This window comes from Clinocottus analis, unplaced genomic scaffold (assembly GCF_023055335.1).
Source record: "Clinocottus analis isolate CAN_PGR_092001 unplaced genomic scaffold, fCliAna1.0.p SCAF_4, whole genome shotgun sequence".
Lineage (NCBI taxonomy): Eukaryota > Metazoa > Chordata > Actinopteri > Perciformes > Cottidae > Clinocottus > Clinocottus analis.
The window spans coordinates 7,466,302-7,483,828 of record NW_027176153.1 but is presented as its reverse complement, the minus strand read 5'-3'; the positions used below and the strand labels follow the sequence as shown (position 1 = coordinate 7,483,828).

The window sequence follows — 17,527 nt, the reverse complement described above, 5'->3', positions numbered from 1 at the left end:
CCCACCATCTGAGGACAATCACCAATTGTCTGACGACCTGAATGTCTTCTACTGCAGGTTTCTAAGCCCACTTCCACTCTTTGCCAGACAGTGTGTGTGTCTCTCCTGCCTAAAAGTCTATGCTAACCAGCTGGCCCCCACCTTCATGCAGATCTTTAACCGATCACTGGAGCCGTGTGAGGTCCCCTTCAAGCGCTCCAAGAACACCCCGTATCCCAAAAAATCCATCACAGGATTAAATGCCTACAGACCTGGCACCCTGACCTCAGTGGTCATGAAATCCTTTGAAAGACTGGTGTTGACCCATCTGAAGAACATTACAGGGCCCCTGCTGGACCCCTTGCAGTTTGCCTGTCGTGCAAACAGGTCGGTAGATGATGCAGTCAACATGGGACTGCGCCGTGTGCTGCAACACCTGGACTTCCCAGGGACATACACAAGGATTCTGTTTGTGGACTTCAGCTCTGCATTCAGCATCGTCATCCCGGAGGTACTTCAACCCAAACTCTCCCAGCTCACCGCGCCAGCCCCCACCTGCTGTCAATGGATCACAACATTCCTGACAGACAGAACTCAGCAGATGAGGCTGGGAAAAATCCCATCCAGCATCAACAGGACCGGCGATGAGTCTGCGTACAGATTCTGACATTCAGGCTCCCTCATGTGGATCAAAGGTGAACTGCAGATATACATGTTAAATATAAAAAGACTGGAATATATTGTGCCGATAGCTCTACTTTTTTAAAATGTCACTAATGTGGCATCACAAGGAAGCAGCTGAACCTCAGGACTATTTCATCATCACAAGTGTTATGATAATCCCTGACATGAATTGGTTATATATGTCACCAGAGTTGCTGGTGAACGGAACCTCCAGAAGATATATTTGAATGTTTCAGCTGGAAAGTGTTGCAAACCATTTCAGAGGTCCACACATTGCGCCCCTCACACTTCCTGTTAAACGGATGTTTCAGGGATTCAGCCATGAAGCAATATGGTTGGGATGAATCAATAATGAAATGTTGTGCAAATCAGTTGGATGAAATGATTGACGGGAGTCAAAAGCATGGCAGCCAGTGAGCAGAGAACTGTTCAGATCATTCACTTCAAAGTATTTCTCTCCTGCATCCCCAGACAGAATATGAAAGACTGTATATAAGTGAAATAAAAATGAAAGTGACAATTATTATATGAAATTGAGCAATATAATTCAGGGTAAACCAAGGCCAAAACAAACTCTCAAAAAGTGCTGACTGAGGCCAACTGCAGCCTACCTGGTACAGCTTTAGACCACTTTAAAACTCATTGGGTACTTGTCAATCTAGACCTACATTTGAAACAGTCAGCTGGTGAATTATATGGTGTGAACCTTTTTATATATCACATTAAACAACATGTGTTGATTGTCCTGCTCACGTAAAAAAAATGCTTTGATAAACTAACTGTATCACTGAATTTGGTTTGCAGGTATTGCTGATGCTGTGGGTTGCCAGGCAAGTGGGAAAGCTCCCGTCTTTTTGTATCTCAAAGAGTAATACAAAAAATATAAAATAGGTTAAACTTTATCTAATTAAAGAATGAATTGCGTTTTCAAGCGACGCTTTGGTTAATTAATAACGAACCTTGCATGTATGATTGTATGAATGTATAATTAACAACTCAAATTAAAATTACGGTTTAGTGACTTGAGCAATCAGACCTGGCAACCCAGTTGGAGGACTCGTCACTGTGAGCGCAGTCGGGCACTCTCTCTCTCTGACAGACAGCGTGGACAAAAGATGGTGCTCGACTTGGACCAGTTTCGCACCGACAAAGGTGGCGACCCCGAAGTCATCCGTGAGACCCAAAGAAAGCGGTTCAAAGATGTAACGCTCGTCGACAAACTGGTTGCCGCCGATACGGAGTGGAGGAAATGTAAGAGCCCCTTCATGTCTGTCACGGCGGCTAACGATGCTAGCGGAGCGTCGGTGTATTTTCCACTGGAGAGGAGCTCACGCCAAACTCCGTTCACAAATCTGGCATTCTGTATTGTTAGTACGAATAGAGCTGTCTGTCACATCCCATCTGTGATATTTGAAGACGCCGAGCGTTTTCAGGGCCAAGTCTTCCATTCGGTACCTTGAACTGTTTGAAAACAGCTCTAAAAATGATTTTCATGTAATATATGTGCTCGTTAACTGCTCAATCTGCCACGGCGGTGGGGCCGGCTGAAGGCTCGCTCAATACACTGCAGTGGACCGCGACACATTTCAGAAAGTAAACCAGTGAACTAGTTAAAGAGCTGCTCGGTGCTTCATATTTACGCCGTATTTACCACTGGATACTATGTTAATAGGGTGTGAACGAATTTACTATGTAGACTACGCTAGCTTCTGTCAGTAGCGTTGGCAGCAATACACAGCCAGATTTGAACGAGGTTCGGTGCGACGTTCCCACGGAGGAAGAGAACGGCTCGCAATGGGGCTAACATTAGCGCAGCTAGCAGCGGCTGGGAACCCTCAAACCTTATGTTTGTTCTCCTCGGAGCGACATGTCGTTACTTAACGTCAAGCTGTTACTAGATAGAAACCACACTCCAGTAAATCACATTCCCACCATCTAAATCGGCAGAGACCAAATAGGAGGTTGGCTAATGAGGCGGGGTTAGCTTAGCGATGCCGGGTAGCAGTCTGATGCAATCCCAGCCCGCAGCATGACAAGTCAACCTTGCCCAGCGGTGACGCTCCATTAAGATCCAGCATGGCCCCACGAGCGAACTATTATTAATATTGTTCAGTGCATTATTTCTCGTGTTTAAGTGCCGAAGTAGCATTTGTTTACATATTTTGATTGTTTTTGAGAGGCTGAGGGTGCTACAGACAGCCACACCTGTCATCAGGTTACCAGTCCTGTAATTCCTGCTCTCTCTATCTTCCTATCTCACACACACACGCGCGCACACACACACACACACACACACACACACACACACACACACACACACACACACACACACACACACACACGGAACACCAATAACCCGAAAAGTTACAACTTGTCACATTGTAGCATAATACAGCATATATGCTGGCAATTTGTCTCTTGATTTGTTGATAATTACTCAGTGTGAAACTTGGGCCTGTTTGGATGAACACAAAGCTCTTCTTCAACAGCTCAGTCATTCGTGTGTTCATTTTATTCAGGTGCTGAATTATATCTGCCATGTGTGCCGCCGTGCACAGCATCATCACTGACGAGCAGCTTTGCATCATCAGAATTCTCATCAGTCAAAAACACCTTTAGTTCCTCCTGCGGTGCAGACACACAGCCTGGCACTTTGATGTGTGACAACCACCCGACTTCTGTGTGGAGCAACAGGGCTTTATTTTCACATAAAGATGCAAATATGCAGCTTTTTAGAGGTCTTGTTTTTAGTTAGTGTAGTTGCGTTAACACGCACGACATCATTCAACACATGAGCTCGGTTTGCTGGTGAAGTCTTGTCAACCAATGCCTTGCAGTGCAAAAAACAGCGTAACGAGAACAAGCCTTTGGTGAGCCAACATGGCTGCTGCTCTATCAGTGCAAGACACTCATGTTCAGTGACGGGTGTTTGGTTAATTTCACTTAGGACCACGGCGCTGTTTACACCAAGCATAACAGGATCAGTGCAGTCGGATATCTGGTGAAAGTGAATCCAAATGATAGATAACTGTTCACTGTACCACACTTTTATTTATTTTTTTACCAGCACTCCTACTGGACTTTTCATCTGGGTTAGACAGTTCAGTGTTTGCGTTTTTCTTTTTTGAAATATTTCTCCATCGCTGTTCTTCACCACAACCTAATTCCGCTATCTTAAATTAACAAAGTGTAATTATTGTGGTACCTACTGCCACCCACTGGCATGGAAGAGTATGGAATTACTCGGCCAGCTACTATTGCAGGCTGAGACACTCAACAATGGCAAAGTAGTTGAAAAACACTGCACTAACATACAAGAGAACAGTCCCAGCAACTGAGTGACTTTTATTTCACCCCCCAACAGGCCGCTTCAGTGCAGACAACCTGAACAAAGCGAAGAACCTCTGCAGCAAGAGCATTGGGGAGAAAATGAAGGTACAGAAACATGTGGACCTTCAAAACAGTTTTTTTTCTTCTTCCCTGTCTCAATGTACATCAACGATGACTGTCTCTGTCAGAATGTGTCCACTAATGGGTCGTGAGAAGGAGAGTTTAACTCTTTCCCATGCCGCCTTGTGTTGTCAATGCAGAGGAAGGAGCCAGTGGGGGACGATGAGTCTGTGCCTGAAGAAGCTCAGAACGTGGAGTCCTTAACGGCTGAAATACTCTCGGTATGACGGGTTTGTGCTCTTGCCGCTCACCCCCACCTGTGTGGTGCCTTTTTTTCCTCTTTTTTTTTCTTTTCTTGTTGCTACACTCAAATCTACATTTTTCTTTATCTTCTTTTCTGTATCAGCCCCTGACAGTCGGCCAGATCAAGAAGGTGCGCCTGTTGGTGGACGAGGCGGTGGAGAAAGGCGACAGCGAGAGGATAAGGCTGGAGGCAGAGCGCTTCGAGTACCTGAGGGAGATTGGCAACCTCCTGCACCCGTCGGTCCCCATCAGCAACGATGAGGTGGGCGGTTTGACACGGTTAAAGTAGGAGCCCATTACTCTCCTCGGATTTGATGATACACTTGAAGTAGCGGTTATCCATCGGTCTTTACCAATGAGTTGGATTAGGAAACGAGTGAGGCAGCAGTTATCACAGAGGTTGATGAAAAGATGGACAGCACTGTCATGTCTGCATGCTAAATTTGAGAGTTGAGTGTAAAGAGACTCTGACCGCGGGACCGAACCGAGTCGCCTGCTTCCAATCTGTATGCTATGCTATGCTAAGCTAAGCTACAACTAACGCCGTAGCTCATCAATGCTAATACCGGGCTTTAAAGACTTAATGATCCAAGGACTGTTTATTGTCATCATGCAGCACAACGAGGTGTTGCGTGGTGGAGTAGCCATAAGTCTGAGCTAGGTTCAGTTAGCTTCCATCTCAGCTCTCATCCCTGCAGCAGTTTGGTGGGTGGCCACTTTCATATTAAAAAATAAAGAAAAGTAGCCGACCCTCCCATTTTCGAGGCTGGAACCAGAGAGTTTTACCCGTTTGTGACCCGTTTAATGGCTTCCTGTCAGTCGACCAACCATCTCAATGTAACCCTCCCTGTGGCTTCCTCCCAACAGGACGCAGACAACAAGGTGGAGCGTACCTGGGGCGACTGCAGCGTCCAGAAGAAGTACTCCCACGTGGACCTGGTGGTCATGATCGACGGCTTTGATGGAGAGAGGGGAGCTGTTGTGGCTGGCAGCCGAGGTTACTTTCTGAAGGCGAGTGCGAACGTTTTGCTCTCGTTACAGTTTACTCTCCGTGGCCTTGTTTTTTATTGCAATGTATGTTCTGCATCTCTATGGAAACAGCAGAGTACAGAAATATATTTTTTTCTGCATTTTAATTAATTGAAAAAGATATTTCACATTTCTATATTTATCTATACTTTTCTCTTCTAAATTGTTTGCAGTTGTTGGTTAGAGAAAACTGTTTAATGGGGATGCAGATTTGGAAGGGGACATATAAAGCCTTTTAGCTTCGATCTGGCTGCTTTTTCACCCCATTGCACATGATGTGTTCAAGGACCGTCAGAAAGATAATGTTTTCTTACAGCTTCCGACTATCATGAACGGTGTAGTTCTCTGGGATTGTTTAAAGACAAAAAAAAACATGCTTTTCATGGGGTTCAGGTGCAGGACAGACCGAGCAATGTTCCTTGTCCTTGGTTTGAGATCCCCACCCACACTTAGGAGAATGTTATGACAAATATAATGTGACTATTCCACAGGCGAACAGCTACAGCCTTTTTTGTCCCGCGAATTAAGAACCCGGTTGTTTCCTCTCTCCTCTGGTGTGTTCAGGGCCCCCTGGTGTTCCTGGAGCAGGCCCTGATCAACTACGCCATGAGGATCCTCCACAGTAAGAACTACACCATGCTCTACACGCCCTTCTTCATGAGGAAAGAGGTCATGCAGGAAGTCGCCCAGCTCAGCCAGTTTGACGACGAGCTTTACAAGGTACGGAGGCTTCCCCCGAATTCCTAGCAATGTCCCACTGATGAGAGGAAATTATCTGAAGTCACTTGGGAATCAAACACCGGCCGTATGGAAGCCAACATTTCAGGATGGGACGCGCATATGTCCACATACCTTTGGCCATAAAGTGTAGTTTTGCCTCCTGGAGGCCCAAACGAGTACTGCACATTGGTAGTACTAGCAGTAGTACACGTTGTGGTGCGAGGAATAGTTTCCAGCTTCCAGCCGCTAGAGGAGATGCTTCTGAACCTTCTAGGCTGTCAGAGTTCACTAGATTTACAACCCGTTTGATTATGTTGACATGATTTTGCATCGTGATAAAAATATTAATATTGTTAAAGGGAGACACTGCAGGTGAATAGTGTAAACATGTGAATAATAAATGCGACTATTAAACTTTTTTAATCCTTTTTAATAATAAAAATAGATTATATATAAAACATTGTTTAATGACACAACTTTCCTCGTCCTCGTGGAAAAAAAAAAGTTTTCTGTGTTTTTTATTGGGCCGTGGCTCCTCCCCCTCAAACCCTCGTGCTCTTTGACCCCCCCCCCGCCCCCCGCCAGGTCATCGGAAAGGGCAGCGAGAAATCGGACGACAACTCTGTTGACGAGAAGTACCTCATCGCCACCTCCGAGCAGCCCATCGCGGCCTTCCTGAGGGAGGAGTGGCTCAAACCCGAGGACCTGCCCATCCGCTACGCCGGCTACTCCACCTGCTTCCGGCAGGAAGTGGGCTCCCACGGCCGAGACACCCGCGGGATCTTCAGAGTCCACCAGTTTGAGAAGGTCAGGCGCGTTTTCCCCGAGACTTTTCATCGATTTTGAAATGCAGCATGCGGATGAGTGACGGAGGATCTCGGGGTCTTCACAGATCGAGCAGTTCGTCTACGCCTCGCCGCACGACAACAAATCGTGGGAGATGTTTGACGAGATGATCGGGACGGCAGAGGAGTTCTACCAGACGCTGGGGATTCCTTATCGCATCGTCAACATCGTCTCCGGTACGTCTTCCCTACTCAGACCCTGAAATACTGTCATACTAACGACAGTATCTGTTAGTGGCGCTCTTGAGGTGATGCTATTTCATCACGGTGTTACACAATTGAAGGGAATGCTCCACTCAAAACATGACTCTACCAATTTCTTCATTGGCAATGTGGGATCACATCTAAAAGCCCTCTGAACCAAAACCTTTTTCCAACTATTTCTTTTAACAAACGGTAAATTGACAGCGTTTATCACAGCCAGAAGCTCTTAATTGTTATAATTTCCTATTTCCTACGGCCCTTTACCGCATCGCAGAAAAAGCAACCGAATAAAAGCTTAAAATCTAATTTATTTGTTTATATATTTATTCATTAAAACATTTTACCCAACCGTGGTAATATTTGTGGTATCTTGGAAAAAGTGTAGATGTACAAGATTTAGAAATGCCTGCAGTCCAAAACGCCCACTTGTTTACTTACTATTTGGTAAATTCATTAAAAAAAAAAGAGTATTCAGTCAACTATTTAGTTGATAATCATGTATTCCTTTTTATATATCAAAGATGGCAATAATCTCCCGGCTCTAGCTTATCAAATGTTGCTGCATTCCCGTCTGATATTCCCGTGTAACGGAACATGTCGGCTGCTCTATGATCGGAAGAGAGAAATTAGACACCGGCTAACTTCCTGCCCCCGTACGTCCACGTAGGTGCCCTGAATCACGCCGCCAGCAAGAAGCTGGACCTGGAGGCCTGGTTCCCCGCCTCCGGTGCCTTCCGAGAGCTGGTCTCCTGCTCCAACTGCTTGGACTACCAGGCCCGCCGCCTGCGCATCCGCTACGGCCAGACCAAGAAGATGATGGACAAGGTGAGCGCCGACTGAGAGCTCCGTTCCTAGGATACGTTCGAGGCCCCTCCCCCTCTAAACATACCTCCTCTCTGTGCGTCTCGCAGGCCGAGTACGTGCACATGTTGAACGCCACCATGTGCGCCACCACACGCGTGATGTGCGCCATCCTGGAGAATTACCAAACCGAGGACGGCATCGTCGTGCCAGACGTGCTGCAGCCGTTCATGCCTCCTGGTAAGCTGTGCACGCACACGCACACACACACACACACACTCTTACACTATTTCTTTCAAGTGATGTCACGGTAAAAACATTTTAGTGGTGTTTTCTCGGATGTTTTTGTATTATTGTATTTATTTTACTGATATGGATTATGTTTGTTTAATTCGAGTGGTTTTAATAATGCATTTGTTTTGAATTCTTAAATGTTTTTCTTAAACTTTTTCACACCATCTTTTTTTTCTTTCTTTCCCACATCCAGGTTTGACGGAGTTCATAAAGTTCGTTAAGCCCGCCCCCATCGACCAGGAGACGTCGAAGAAAGCCAAGAAACAGAACGACGGCGGGAAGAAGAAGAAGCAGAAGCAGAGCGGGGCGGAACAGAACCTTCCTGACGCCATGGAGACCATGTCCGTCAACGACTCGTAGCTTCGCCGCGGCGGCACGCAGAAAGACGCCTGATAGAGAGGAGAGCTTCCTGTGTGCTGACCCAGGGTCAACACTGCTGTTACCGTCACACTCACGATGGACGACAGCTCCGTCACATCTGTCTGTCTAAATGGATGCTGTTCATCTTGGCTGTTCTTCCCCAGAATCACATGGCGCACCCTGTCTGCCATCCTGTCTGTCTGACCGTCTGTCTGTGTTTTTTTTTTTCCCAGTGTTACTGATCGGTAACTGAAATCTCCATTCATCCGCTTTTTTACGAGATCAAAACTTGCATCTATTCTGTAAAACGCAGTTCACACTTTAAAGTTCATCCAAATCAGACGATTCAGAAATGGATCTCAATCAATGATTGGGTATTTAAACCCGACTGATTTAGACTTCCCTTCATCTTTCTCTCTGACCATCATCATCTTTGGCCATTGTTGGGCAATGTCATTGTCAACCATAATGCTTTTTCCTGGCTTATGATTGAGTATGAACTCGCTAATTATATATATATATATGTGTATAATATGATTGAGCTTTGATGACGTGACACTTATGGTGAAACAAATATTAAAAACAGTTAATATGGAAGATATTATGTGTGTTTCTATTTTCCCAGTGAGTCCACAGTATGTGTACATTTCAAGTGAATTACTCCAAGATGCATGAACGGTAAAGATGTGGTTCATCTCACGGTATCAGTAAGAACCTCCAAATGAACAAATCCACTCTCCAGTCAAACACCTTGAGGAACTTAGCATTAGCAATTAGCATGTTTTCATTTACGTCCATACAAATCGGAACCATTTGATTTTCTGAATTAAAATGGTCAATATGGCCTTATTTTGGTCAAAGAAACCATAAATGAGAACGTTTAAACTCATACAATTCTGAAAGCCAGGGATCCAGATGGTTGAACACGCTGTCGGGACGCTGCGCTGGGTTTGAATCCTGAATCTTTGAACGTGCAATAAGGAAGATGCAGCAGTTACTCATTAACACCCCGTAGACTTTACACCCTAAAGTTTGTAATGCAATAAAAAAAAAAAGCAGATTCCCATCTGGTGAGTGTACATTTACACGCAGGTGAGACTTATTTCCCGGCTTCCCCCTTACGACTCGAACGTGTTCCGACCCTGAACGTCTTGGTTCTCGTCCTTCACGGTTCTGGTTTTGGCACACGCGTGTTTGAACATGAGCGACACCTCGGAGGAGGATAATGAAATCTCCTTTCGGGTCAAGGTAAGTACGGAGCGTTGAGAGCTCAAAGGGGCACTTGGAGCACAAGGTGAGCTGCTTGTGATTGATAACAGCGACTGATCCATTAACTTGGGTTCTGTTGTGGCTCGTTCCAGCGGCTTCTCCTCTCGTGACCCTGATCCGACATTCAGCCTCGTTCCTAAACACAGTTTTTTTTTTCTCCCGAACTGCAGTTTCTGGGCCGGGTCGAGGTGCTGCGCCCCGACGGGCTGCAGATCCTGTCCGAGGCCGCTCAGATCCTGAAGGTGGGCCCCCGCCGCTCCCTCACACCTCCCACTTTAGTCCCGGTCGTGCCCCAACACGAGGAAGCCTTTCTGTCGTCTCCACGCCGATGTTAAAGCAACTCTCTGACTTGATTCTTCTGCACGACAGTAACTTGTGTCCTAGTTTAGGGACTCGGCTTGTATCCGCTCCATCAGTGGTTCTCAAACTGTGGGGCCCGACCCTCTAGTGGGGCGCGGAGGTATTACAGGTGGGGCGCAGGGGGAGATACAGATTCTTTAAAAAAATGAAACATTTTTATATATGGGTTAGGGTTAGGGTATATCTTTACGAATCCTGAATAAATCCCACAGTGGGGGAATTATTCTCTGCATTTTACCCATCATCCTTAGTAATTAAGGAGCTTTGTGCTGCTGTGAAGCACTGGGGCTTCAGTGTCTTGCTCAAGGACACTTCAACATGAAACTATGTGAAGAAAACAGGGCTTCCTTGGTAATCTTTTTCGTCAAATATCAGTTATTTTTGCATATATATATAACTTTATTTGCTTTGTTTTAACAAAGTGATTGCACATGTTATTAGTTTTTAGTTGATGGAGCAATCTGGTTTACTTTTCTTTAATCTATTAATTAAAAAAGCACGGATAGAGGAATCTCAAAAAGTTGGACCATTTTGTTCCAATGTTGTTGTGGCGATGGGGCCTGAACATTTTTCTTACTCCAAAGTGGGGCGTGACAGAAAAAGTTTGAGAACCAGTGCGCTCCATCCAACCTCCATCCTCATTAACGAAATAACATTGTCTCCCCACAGACGCCGGAAAAGTTCTCCTCCGAAAAGGCAGCGAAGAGGAGCAAAGTCCATCTCTTTCTGTCTCTGAGTGGAATAGACGTGCTGGAAAACAAAACCAAGGTGTGTGACAAGTTAATGGCAGCAGTCCGAGGATGCAAAAGGTTTTTGAACGATGGCTTTGAAACGCTATTTCCTTCTCTGCTCCCCTCAGTTCTTGTTGTACTCGTGCCCTCTGTCCACCGTCTCCTTCTGTGCCGTCCTGCCGTCCTCGCCCAAAGTCTTTGGCTTCGTGGCCAGACACCCAGCGGCGGACATGCACCACTGCTACCTGTTCCAGAGCAAGACGTTTGTGAGTTGCCTGCATGGCATACAGGAGCAATTGTTAGTGGTTTATTGTTTTTAGGTCGCCGTTATTAACATTGGAACTATGATTTTTGTTCAGTCCCACGTGCTGGTCTCAGCCATCGGGGACGCTTTCCAAGCTTCCAAAAAAGAAGAGCGCATCAGGGGAGGGCGGGACCTGATAGTGGAGGCCCTCAGGCATAAGGTTAGTTGACATAACTATCAGAGCTCGGGTCGGAATTTGTGTTTTCGTTAACTTTTCCCCTTTTTTTCTCTATTTTCTTTCCCAGAACAAAATGCTGCAAAGAGAGAATGCCGAGCTCAAGAGGCAGCTTGCAGGACAGACTAATTAACTACAGCTACATGCTGTTGCACACATACACACTAAAACACTTGACCTTGTTCTATACTGCTTAGCCTCATAATAAAAAAACAATAAAACAATAATTGCTGATGCTGTGTTGTTGTTCTTCATGTTGTAGGTGCAACTAAATAAAGTCTTCAGTAGCATGGAGAAGCGCAAAACAGTTTCATCACATCAAATACTAAAAGAACAATTGGTGGTGTCCTGAGGCCTGTTCCATAAAGCAAATCAACCAGTCAAATTATTTTTAGATTTGTAAGATTTTGTTCTTTTTGTTTCTGTTCTCATGAAGATGCTGGATGTGCAGCCCAGTCTCAGTTTATTATGTGTTCTCTGTGTTTCTAAGGTACTGGACTGAGACACTGAAGGAGACATTTAATCACTTTGAGTCACTTTACCAACCTGACTTCTGGGTTGTAAAATGTTTTGATCTATATATTCCATAAAACATATATGTAAAAAAAAAGAAAAAAAGAAATGGTGCTGATGGTGGGAGGAGAAGAAGGGAGCTACAGACTAAAGCGTAGCGTGGCTCAGGGAATCAGAACAGAAGGTGCTCCACACGGAGCGTATTGCGAGTAGCAGGCTGATGGGGTACAGTTAGTAGCTGTGACCGGAAGAGGGCAGTAATGCAACGAATGGGATGCAAGTTGCCGTTAAACACCACAGAAGAAGACAAAGAAGGAAAAAGAGGGCGATACGCAGCTTTGAAGGCAAAACAACATGTACGCCGGTGTTGACACAACTCCAGGATGGACACGTTCAGCCGTTTAGTGTAAACGCGTACATTTTAAGTGTGTGCAATTCAGCGGGCTTACCGTCACGAGCAGCTACAGCCGCCGCGAGCGTGTAGAACACCGGTGAGCAACCGAGCTAGCACAAAAGCGCCGCGCATGAGCAACAAAGTAGTCCGCTGACGTTACGTTTTGACTCCGTCAGCCGTGTTCTCGCTCGTCGCTGACCGGCTCATGCGGACGGCCCGGGGTGTCTGGGAGGAACTGGCTTGACGGTTCTGCGCGTGCAGCCTCCGCCATGGGGGCACGGTGGTCGCGCGGCGGCGGCAGCAGCCCGTCGCTGCCGCCGGACATGCGGCACTGCGAGCAGCGGGAGGAGGACTCTGACAACGACTCTCTGGACGGACTCGATCGGCGGGAGGACATCGCGCAGTTCCCCTACGTGGAGTTCACCGGCAGGGATAGCATAACGTGTCCGACGTGCCAAGGCACCGGGCGGATACCCTCCGGTGAGTACGAAGTCGTAAAGCTACGCAGCTCACCTGGAATAACGGACGGATAAGTAAAGTTAAACCTAAGAGATGTGTGTGTGTGTGTGTGTGTGTGACGTTAATGCTAAATAAATCTGTAATGCATATTTCAATGTCGGGCTCAAAAGTGTGACTTAAAGTTCTTGCTTGACTAACATTTGATATTGAGACTTCTCTCATAGCGTTGAATGCGGAGTGACGCAACTTTTTGAGTCCCGTGTCCCGGGCAGACATGTAACTTAGTGGATGAGGGGGAGACTCGTATCGATATGGCGCGTGACCCGTTATCTCCCTCCCGATAGATCAAGTCAATGAACTGGTCGCATTGATCCCGTACAGCGACCAACGGCTGCGGCCCCAAAGAACGTGAGTAGTCCTGCGGCCCTTGAGCAATGCTTGAACACTGCTTGTTGTTACGACAAATCGGCTGCCAGAAACCGGTTTGTAATGATTTTGACTTGAGTCATTAGAGTCAGCTGTTCTGCTCACGTCACTCGAAACAAACAAATCTCGCTCTAATTACTGCATGCTGAACACCTGTGCACACCGGGGTGAGGGAGGCCCCGCCCCCCGCTGACGTGGTACTGAGAGGTTGATTGGTGGATGCCCCACTACCCTGATCACCATCAGAGTATAAATATCATATGATATTTTATAACTTCCAAAAACCCATTTCAGAAGGACTGTAGTGCAGGGGACGTTATACAATATGGATCATTATTATAATTTACATTTCTTTTTATGAGCATAGCTGGTTGTTGTAAATGACTATAAAATAATGACTTTTACAGTGTATCTTGTTCTTTTTGTTTGTTCATAAACTAGTGCTGTTATTGGTAAATCAAATGACTAAAAAACAAACAAAGTCTGGACGTGAAAAGAGAACAAGTGACTCGACTAAAAGCTGACCTGTCGTAACAATGATGGTGGCTCTCAGCTCGGCAGCTTGTCCACGGGGGCCGCTCGCCTGCCACAGGGGGCCCCCTGTGAGGCCGGAGCCACGAGGATGACCTCTGTGTTGCCTGAGAAGGATTGAAAGCTGTTTCACGACGTGCATGTTCTGTAGTTCTCAAAGTCAAGTTGTGTTTGTGTCCATTTAAAATATTGTATCAAGCGTTAGCGAGAGGGAGGCCCTACTTTAGTTTTGTCTGCTGTCCCAGGAAGCTGTACGTGGTCCTCTCCGTGGTGTTGTGCCTCCTTGCTTCCTCGCTCGTGGCCTTCTTCCTCTTCCCTCGCTCCGTGGTAGTGGTGGATGATGGGATACACTCGGTGACCGTGCGCATCAACCCCTCCAACATGAACGTCCTCATGAACATGACGGTAGGGTGTTTCTCACTCTGTGTCTATGAATGGGTTGGCCATAATAATCAAAACGCTTGTCAGCGAGGTTGTGTGGCACGTTTAATGAACCGTATTTGTTTGCAGCCTCACTTTTTTTGTTTGCAACTCCTTTTTTATTTCTATTCTAAATTGTATACTAAATCTGAGCTGATGTGATCAGCAGATCAAAGTTTTTCAGCCAAATGTTCAACGTGGTTAAATTTGTTTTTTTTCAGACGTGACTGCATTACGTCTGAAGATAACTAATTTAAACACTTATGTCACAAAAAGAGCATCCGTCACGGTGACGTATGCTCTTTTTGTGCCAAAATGACCGTTATCACCTAAAATTGAACTGTTTTCACAATTTTTTGTTTTGACAAAACAAATTGATTAATTTGATAAAGTGTTAAAAAATGTTGAAAGTAATTGTTGGTTGCAGTCGGAATCCAAATGTTCCTATTAATTAGTTTCATATTTGTCCTTGTTTCTAATTCTATTTCTGATGGGATGCTAAGCAGCAGAGTCTAATTTCTTGTGCACATCAATCTGATTCTGGTCTCGAGGTCTGAACCTGAGCGTTTCGCTGCAGCCTCAGTCATCATACGATGGTCTAGGTTTAGAGCCTGTAGTCTAACTCTGTCCACGTCAGGCCTGCAGACTGTTGTGAAGCTTCTCTCTCGTTCCCCCCTCCCCAGAGCACTCTGAACCTCAGCAACCCAAACTTCTTCTCGGTGCTGGTGCAGAGCGTGAGCTGCCAGGTCCTTTACATGAAGATGGTGATTGGAACTCAGCAGCTGGACCACGTCACTACCATCCTGCCGCTGAGCCAGAGTCAGGTGAAATAGAGAACCAGGCCTGGTTGTGAGATATCAAATGTATAGGTTTATATCTCACGAGCCAGTGAGGCTGTTTACTTTGTGCATAATAAACATGATCTCTGCTCCCGGGACAAAGTGCATAGCCGTGCCCGCTATCTGTGTCTAGGACACCAGCTCCTTCCCCTAAAGGGAGAGCGGCTCCTGAAGACACAAGTGCATCAACAACAACACTAGAAGAACGAGGCTGACGTCATTCTGCGCGACTCTCGCTGTCAGCAAAACCAGAAGATTGATTTATTTTTAAACCTCATCAAACTGACCGTCTGATTTTGTGTTCAAAACCTAAAAAGACATTCAGTATCTTAGAGAAACCAGGAAGGACTTAAAAAAAGTATGTTCTATTGTAGACCAAACTATTGATTGAATTGTCGATATTGAAAGCGTTGGTTGCAGCCGTAGACGAATCCTTAATGGGGGAAATGTACAAAATGGATTTGTGTTGACCGTTTGTTTAACATCGGTTCTCAGTAACGTCTCTGTCTGCTGCAGGTGAACTACACCGTCAGCGTGGAGATCGGCAGCAGCGCGCCGTACGTCTAGTAAGTGTCTCCGCACGTGTAAATTCCACAAATAAAAAGATATGGAGTAACGTACCAGTTTACCCGTTCTGTTTGTCTTTCAGTGCCTTATGCACCATGCCCAGCATCAAGGTCCACAACATTGTCGTCTGCATGCAGTAAGTCTCTCTCCTCCTTACAGAAGGGCTTTAAGTCAAAGTGCTGACTTTACAATCTGTGACAAGTAGAAGTCCTCTGTTCAAAATGTTATTCAAGTAGAAGCTCAGAAGACTGGCAGCAAAATACTACATTTAATTGTGTACTTGTTACCTACTTTCTATAATTCTGCAATTTGATTAATAAGGTTAAGTTATTTCACCCACAATGTTTTCTTGAACATGAAAGATATGGCCGGTTGCAACACCAGAATGATGGAAAATTGTTTAGTTTGAAATTTAGTCCTTAGTTTTGTTTTTAGACTACAATGCGGTATTCATCCCATTTTGGAAGCTGACAACATATTTTACTTAAGTAAAAAAAATATATATATATTTACAAAATTTGCAAAGTAACGACAGCTGTCAGATAAGATAAGTGGAATAAGTTGCACAACATTTCCCTCTGAAATGTAGAAGCATTAAAGAGCAGCAGTACTCAGTCAAGAGGAAGTGGCTTGTGTAATAATAATAATAATAATAAAGTGTCTCGTCTCAGCTCAGCTGTTGCTCGTGTGACTCTGAGCACAAGGACTTTAGCCGCACACTGAAGATGATGGAACCGGCGCTCTCTGCAGGTTCCCCTCGCTGGTTCTGAAACATGACGGCACATAGCGGGAGAGCGAGCGGTTCAGATCGGTGGTGCACTTGCTCTTTGTGACGAATGTTGGAAACCGCTGGTCTTGTAGGATTTATCCTTTCCCTCTCTGCTTCCAGAACCACGGTGAAAACCTCCTACATGGTGCGCACGTCCCAGAACAGCCTGGAGGCGTACCGTTACATAGACTGCGGGTCCAACACCACGCGCTACCGGGCCGGGCCCCCGCCCTTCTCCTCGCCGCCTCTTCTGCTGTGAGCGGGACCAACGGCGCCTTTCTCCGGATTTCTGTTTGAAACCAGCGGGGACAAATTAATTGTGAGCTCACTCCCGTCGAGGGAACTATAATGTTAACTTGTGCCTTTTTTTTTTTTAAATATTTTTTTTTAAACTGCACATTGGTCTACGTCAGACATCCCAGAAGGCAACTGATAGATCTCATGGGGTTGTTGTTGGATCTTTCCTGCCACTTGGCCTAAACTCGCCTTGTCTACAATATAAGTTTAAACAATGTTTATTTTTGCTATTTCAAACAGAGCTGAGAGAACTCTGCTTCAACAGGAACGGGGCCCCGATGCTCCATCGCCTTAAAGACGTTCTGGTAGTGCAACACTGGTTTACAGAGCTGCTGACTTCTCTTAAAAACACAAAGGAGTGTGCTGGGTTTTTGTTTTGTTTTTTTGAGGCAAAGGAGGGATAATTTAATGACCGTTTTTGTTAATTGTTAATTGCCTCCCGGTTGCATTCTTAAGTTTTTGCTTTTGTGGCATTATTTATCGTATCCCGGATGTTTTTAAATGTTACATGTAGTGATTTGAGCACACTGGTTTCAGATCGCGGGGGGTTTCAAAATGAGTGTCGTTCAGCGGGAAACTGCTGATCTTGAGCGGGAGACCAGGGAGTGACTTCATCATCACGGAGATCTTAACATTCACACTCCTGACTGAGGAACATATACTGAACAGGATCTCCACCGGTCCCCTGTTGGCCTTCTGTGTTTAAATCACGTCATGCCAGGAACACTTTCACTGCTTAACTTCACATCAAGTGTTCTCAACCGAGTGTCATAACAAAAAATGTGTCTCAAAGCAATTGTGATTAAACTTTTTTTTTTTTTTTTTTTTAAAAAGGGACTGAAGATTTTTACCAGGGTTTTTAGA

The 17,527-nt window shown here is 45.5% G+C and overlaps 3 protein-coding genes across 4 annotated transcripts; all 3 read left to right on the top strand.

The window, feature by feature from the left end:
• The first annotated feature begins 1,750 nt into the window (after positions 1-1,750).
• Positions 1,751-9,200, top strand: sars1 (seryl-tRNA synthetase 1). The gene is made up of 11 exons (XM_068596776.1): positions 1,751-1,914; positions 4,028-4,098; positions 4,254-4,334; positions 4,460-4,618; positions 5,224-5,367; positions 5,950-6,105; positions 6,691-6,912; positions 6,998-7,127; positions 7,822-7,979; positions 8,066-8,195; positions 8,443-9,200. Exons 1-11 carry the CDS (start codon positions 1,779-1,781, stop codon positions 8,607-8,609), a joined length of 1,554 nt encoding a protein of 517 aa, XP_068452877.1. The 5' UTR covers positions 1,751-1,778; the 3' UTR covers positions 8,610-9,200.
• Positions 9,201-9,774: 574 nt separating this feature from the next.
• On the top strand, positions 9,775-11,581 carry LOC137799904 (PTB domain-containing engulfment adapter protein 1-like). Its single transcript, XM_068596769.1, has 6 exons — positions 9,775-9,857; positions 10,049-10,120; positions 10,908-11,006; positions 11,098-11,235; positions 11,329-11,433; positions 11,519-11,581. Exons 1-6 carry the CDS (start codon positions 9,810-9,812, stop codon positions 11,579-11,581), a joined length of 525 nt encoding a protein of 174 aa, XP_068452870.1. The 5' UTR covers positions 9,775-9,809.
• A 696-nt stretch (positions 11,582-12,277) lies between these two features.
• LOC137799894 (transmembrane protein 106C-like) lies at positions 12,278-17,484 on the top strand. Of its 2 annotated transcripts, XR_011079466.1 has the most exons (8): positions 12,278-12,835; positions 13,159-13,222; positions 14,017-14,176; positions 14,875-15,015; positions 15,547-15,596; positions 15,680-15,733; positions 16,487-16,685; positions 16,904-17,484. XR_011079466.1 is itself a non-coding variant. In XM_068596751.1 (7 exons), the coding sequence occupies exons 1-7, from the start codon at positions 12,625-12,627 to the stop codon at positions 16,623-16,625; spliced, it is 819 nt and encodes a 272-aa protein (XP_068452852.1). In that variant the 5' UTR covers positions 12,278-12,624; the 3' UTR covers positions 16,626-17,484. The 2 variants fall into 2 exon arrangements, 1 of the variants encoding a protein (XP_068452852.1); XM_068596751.1 differs by having other exon boundaries at positions 16,487-17,484.
• The last annotated feature ends 43 nt before the right edge of the window (positions 17,485-17,527 follow it).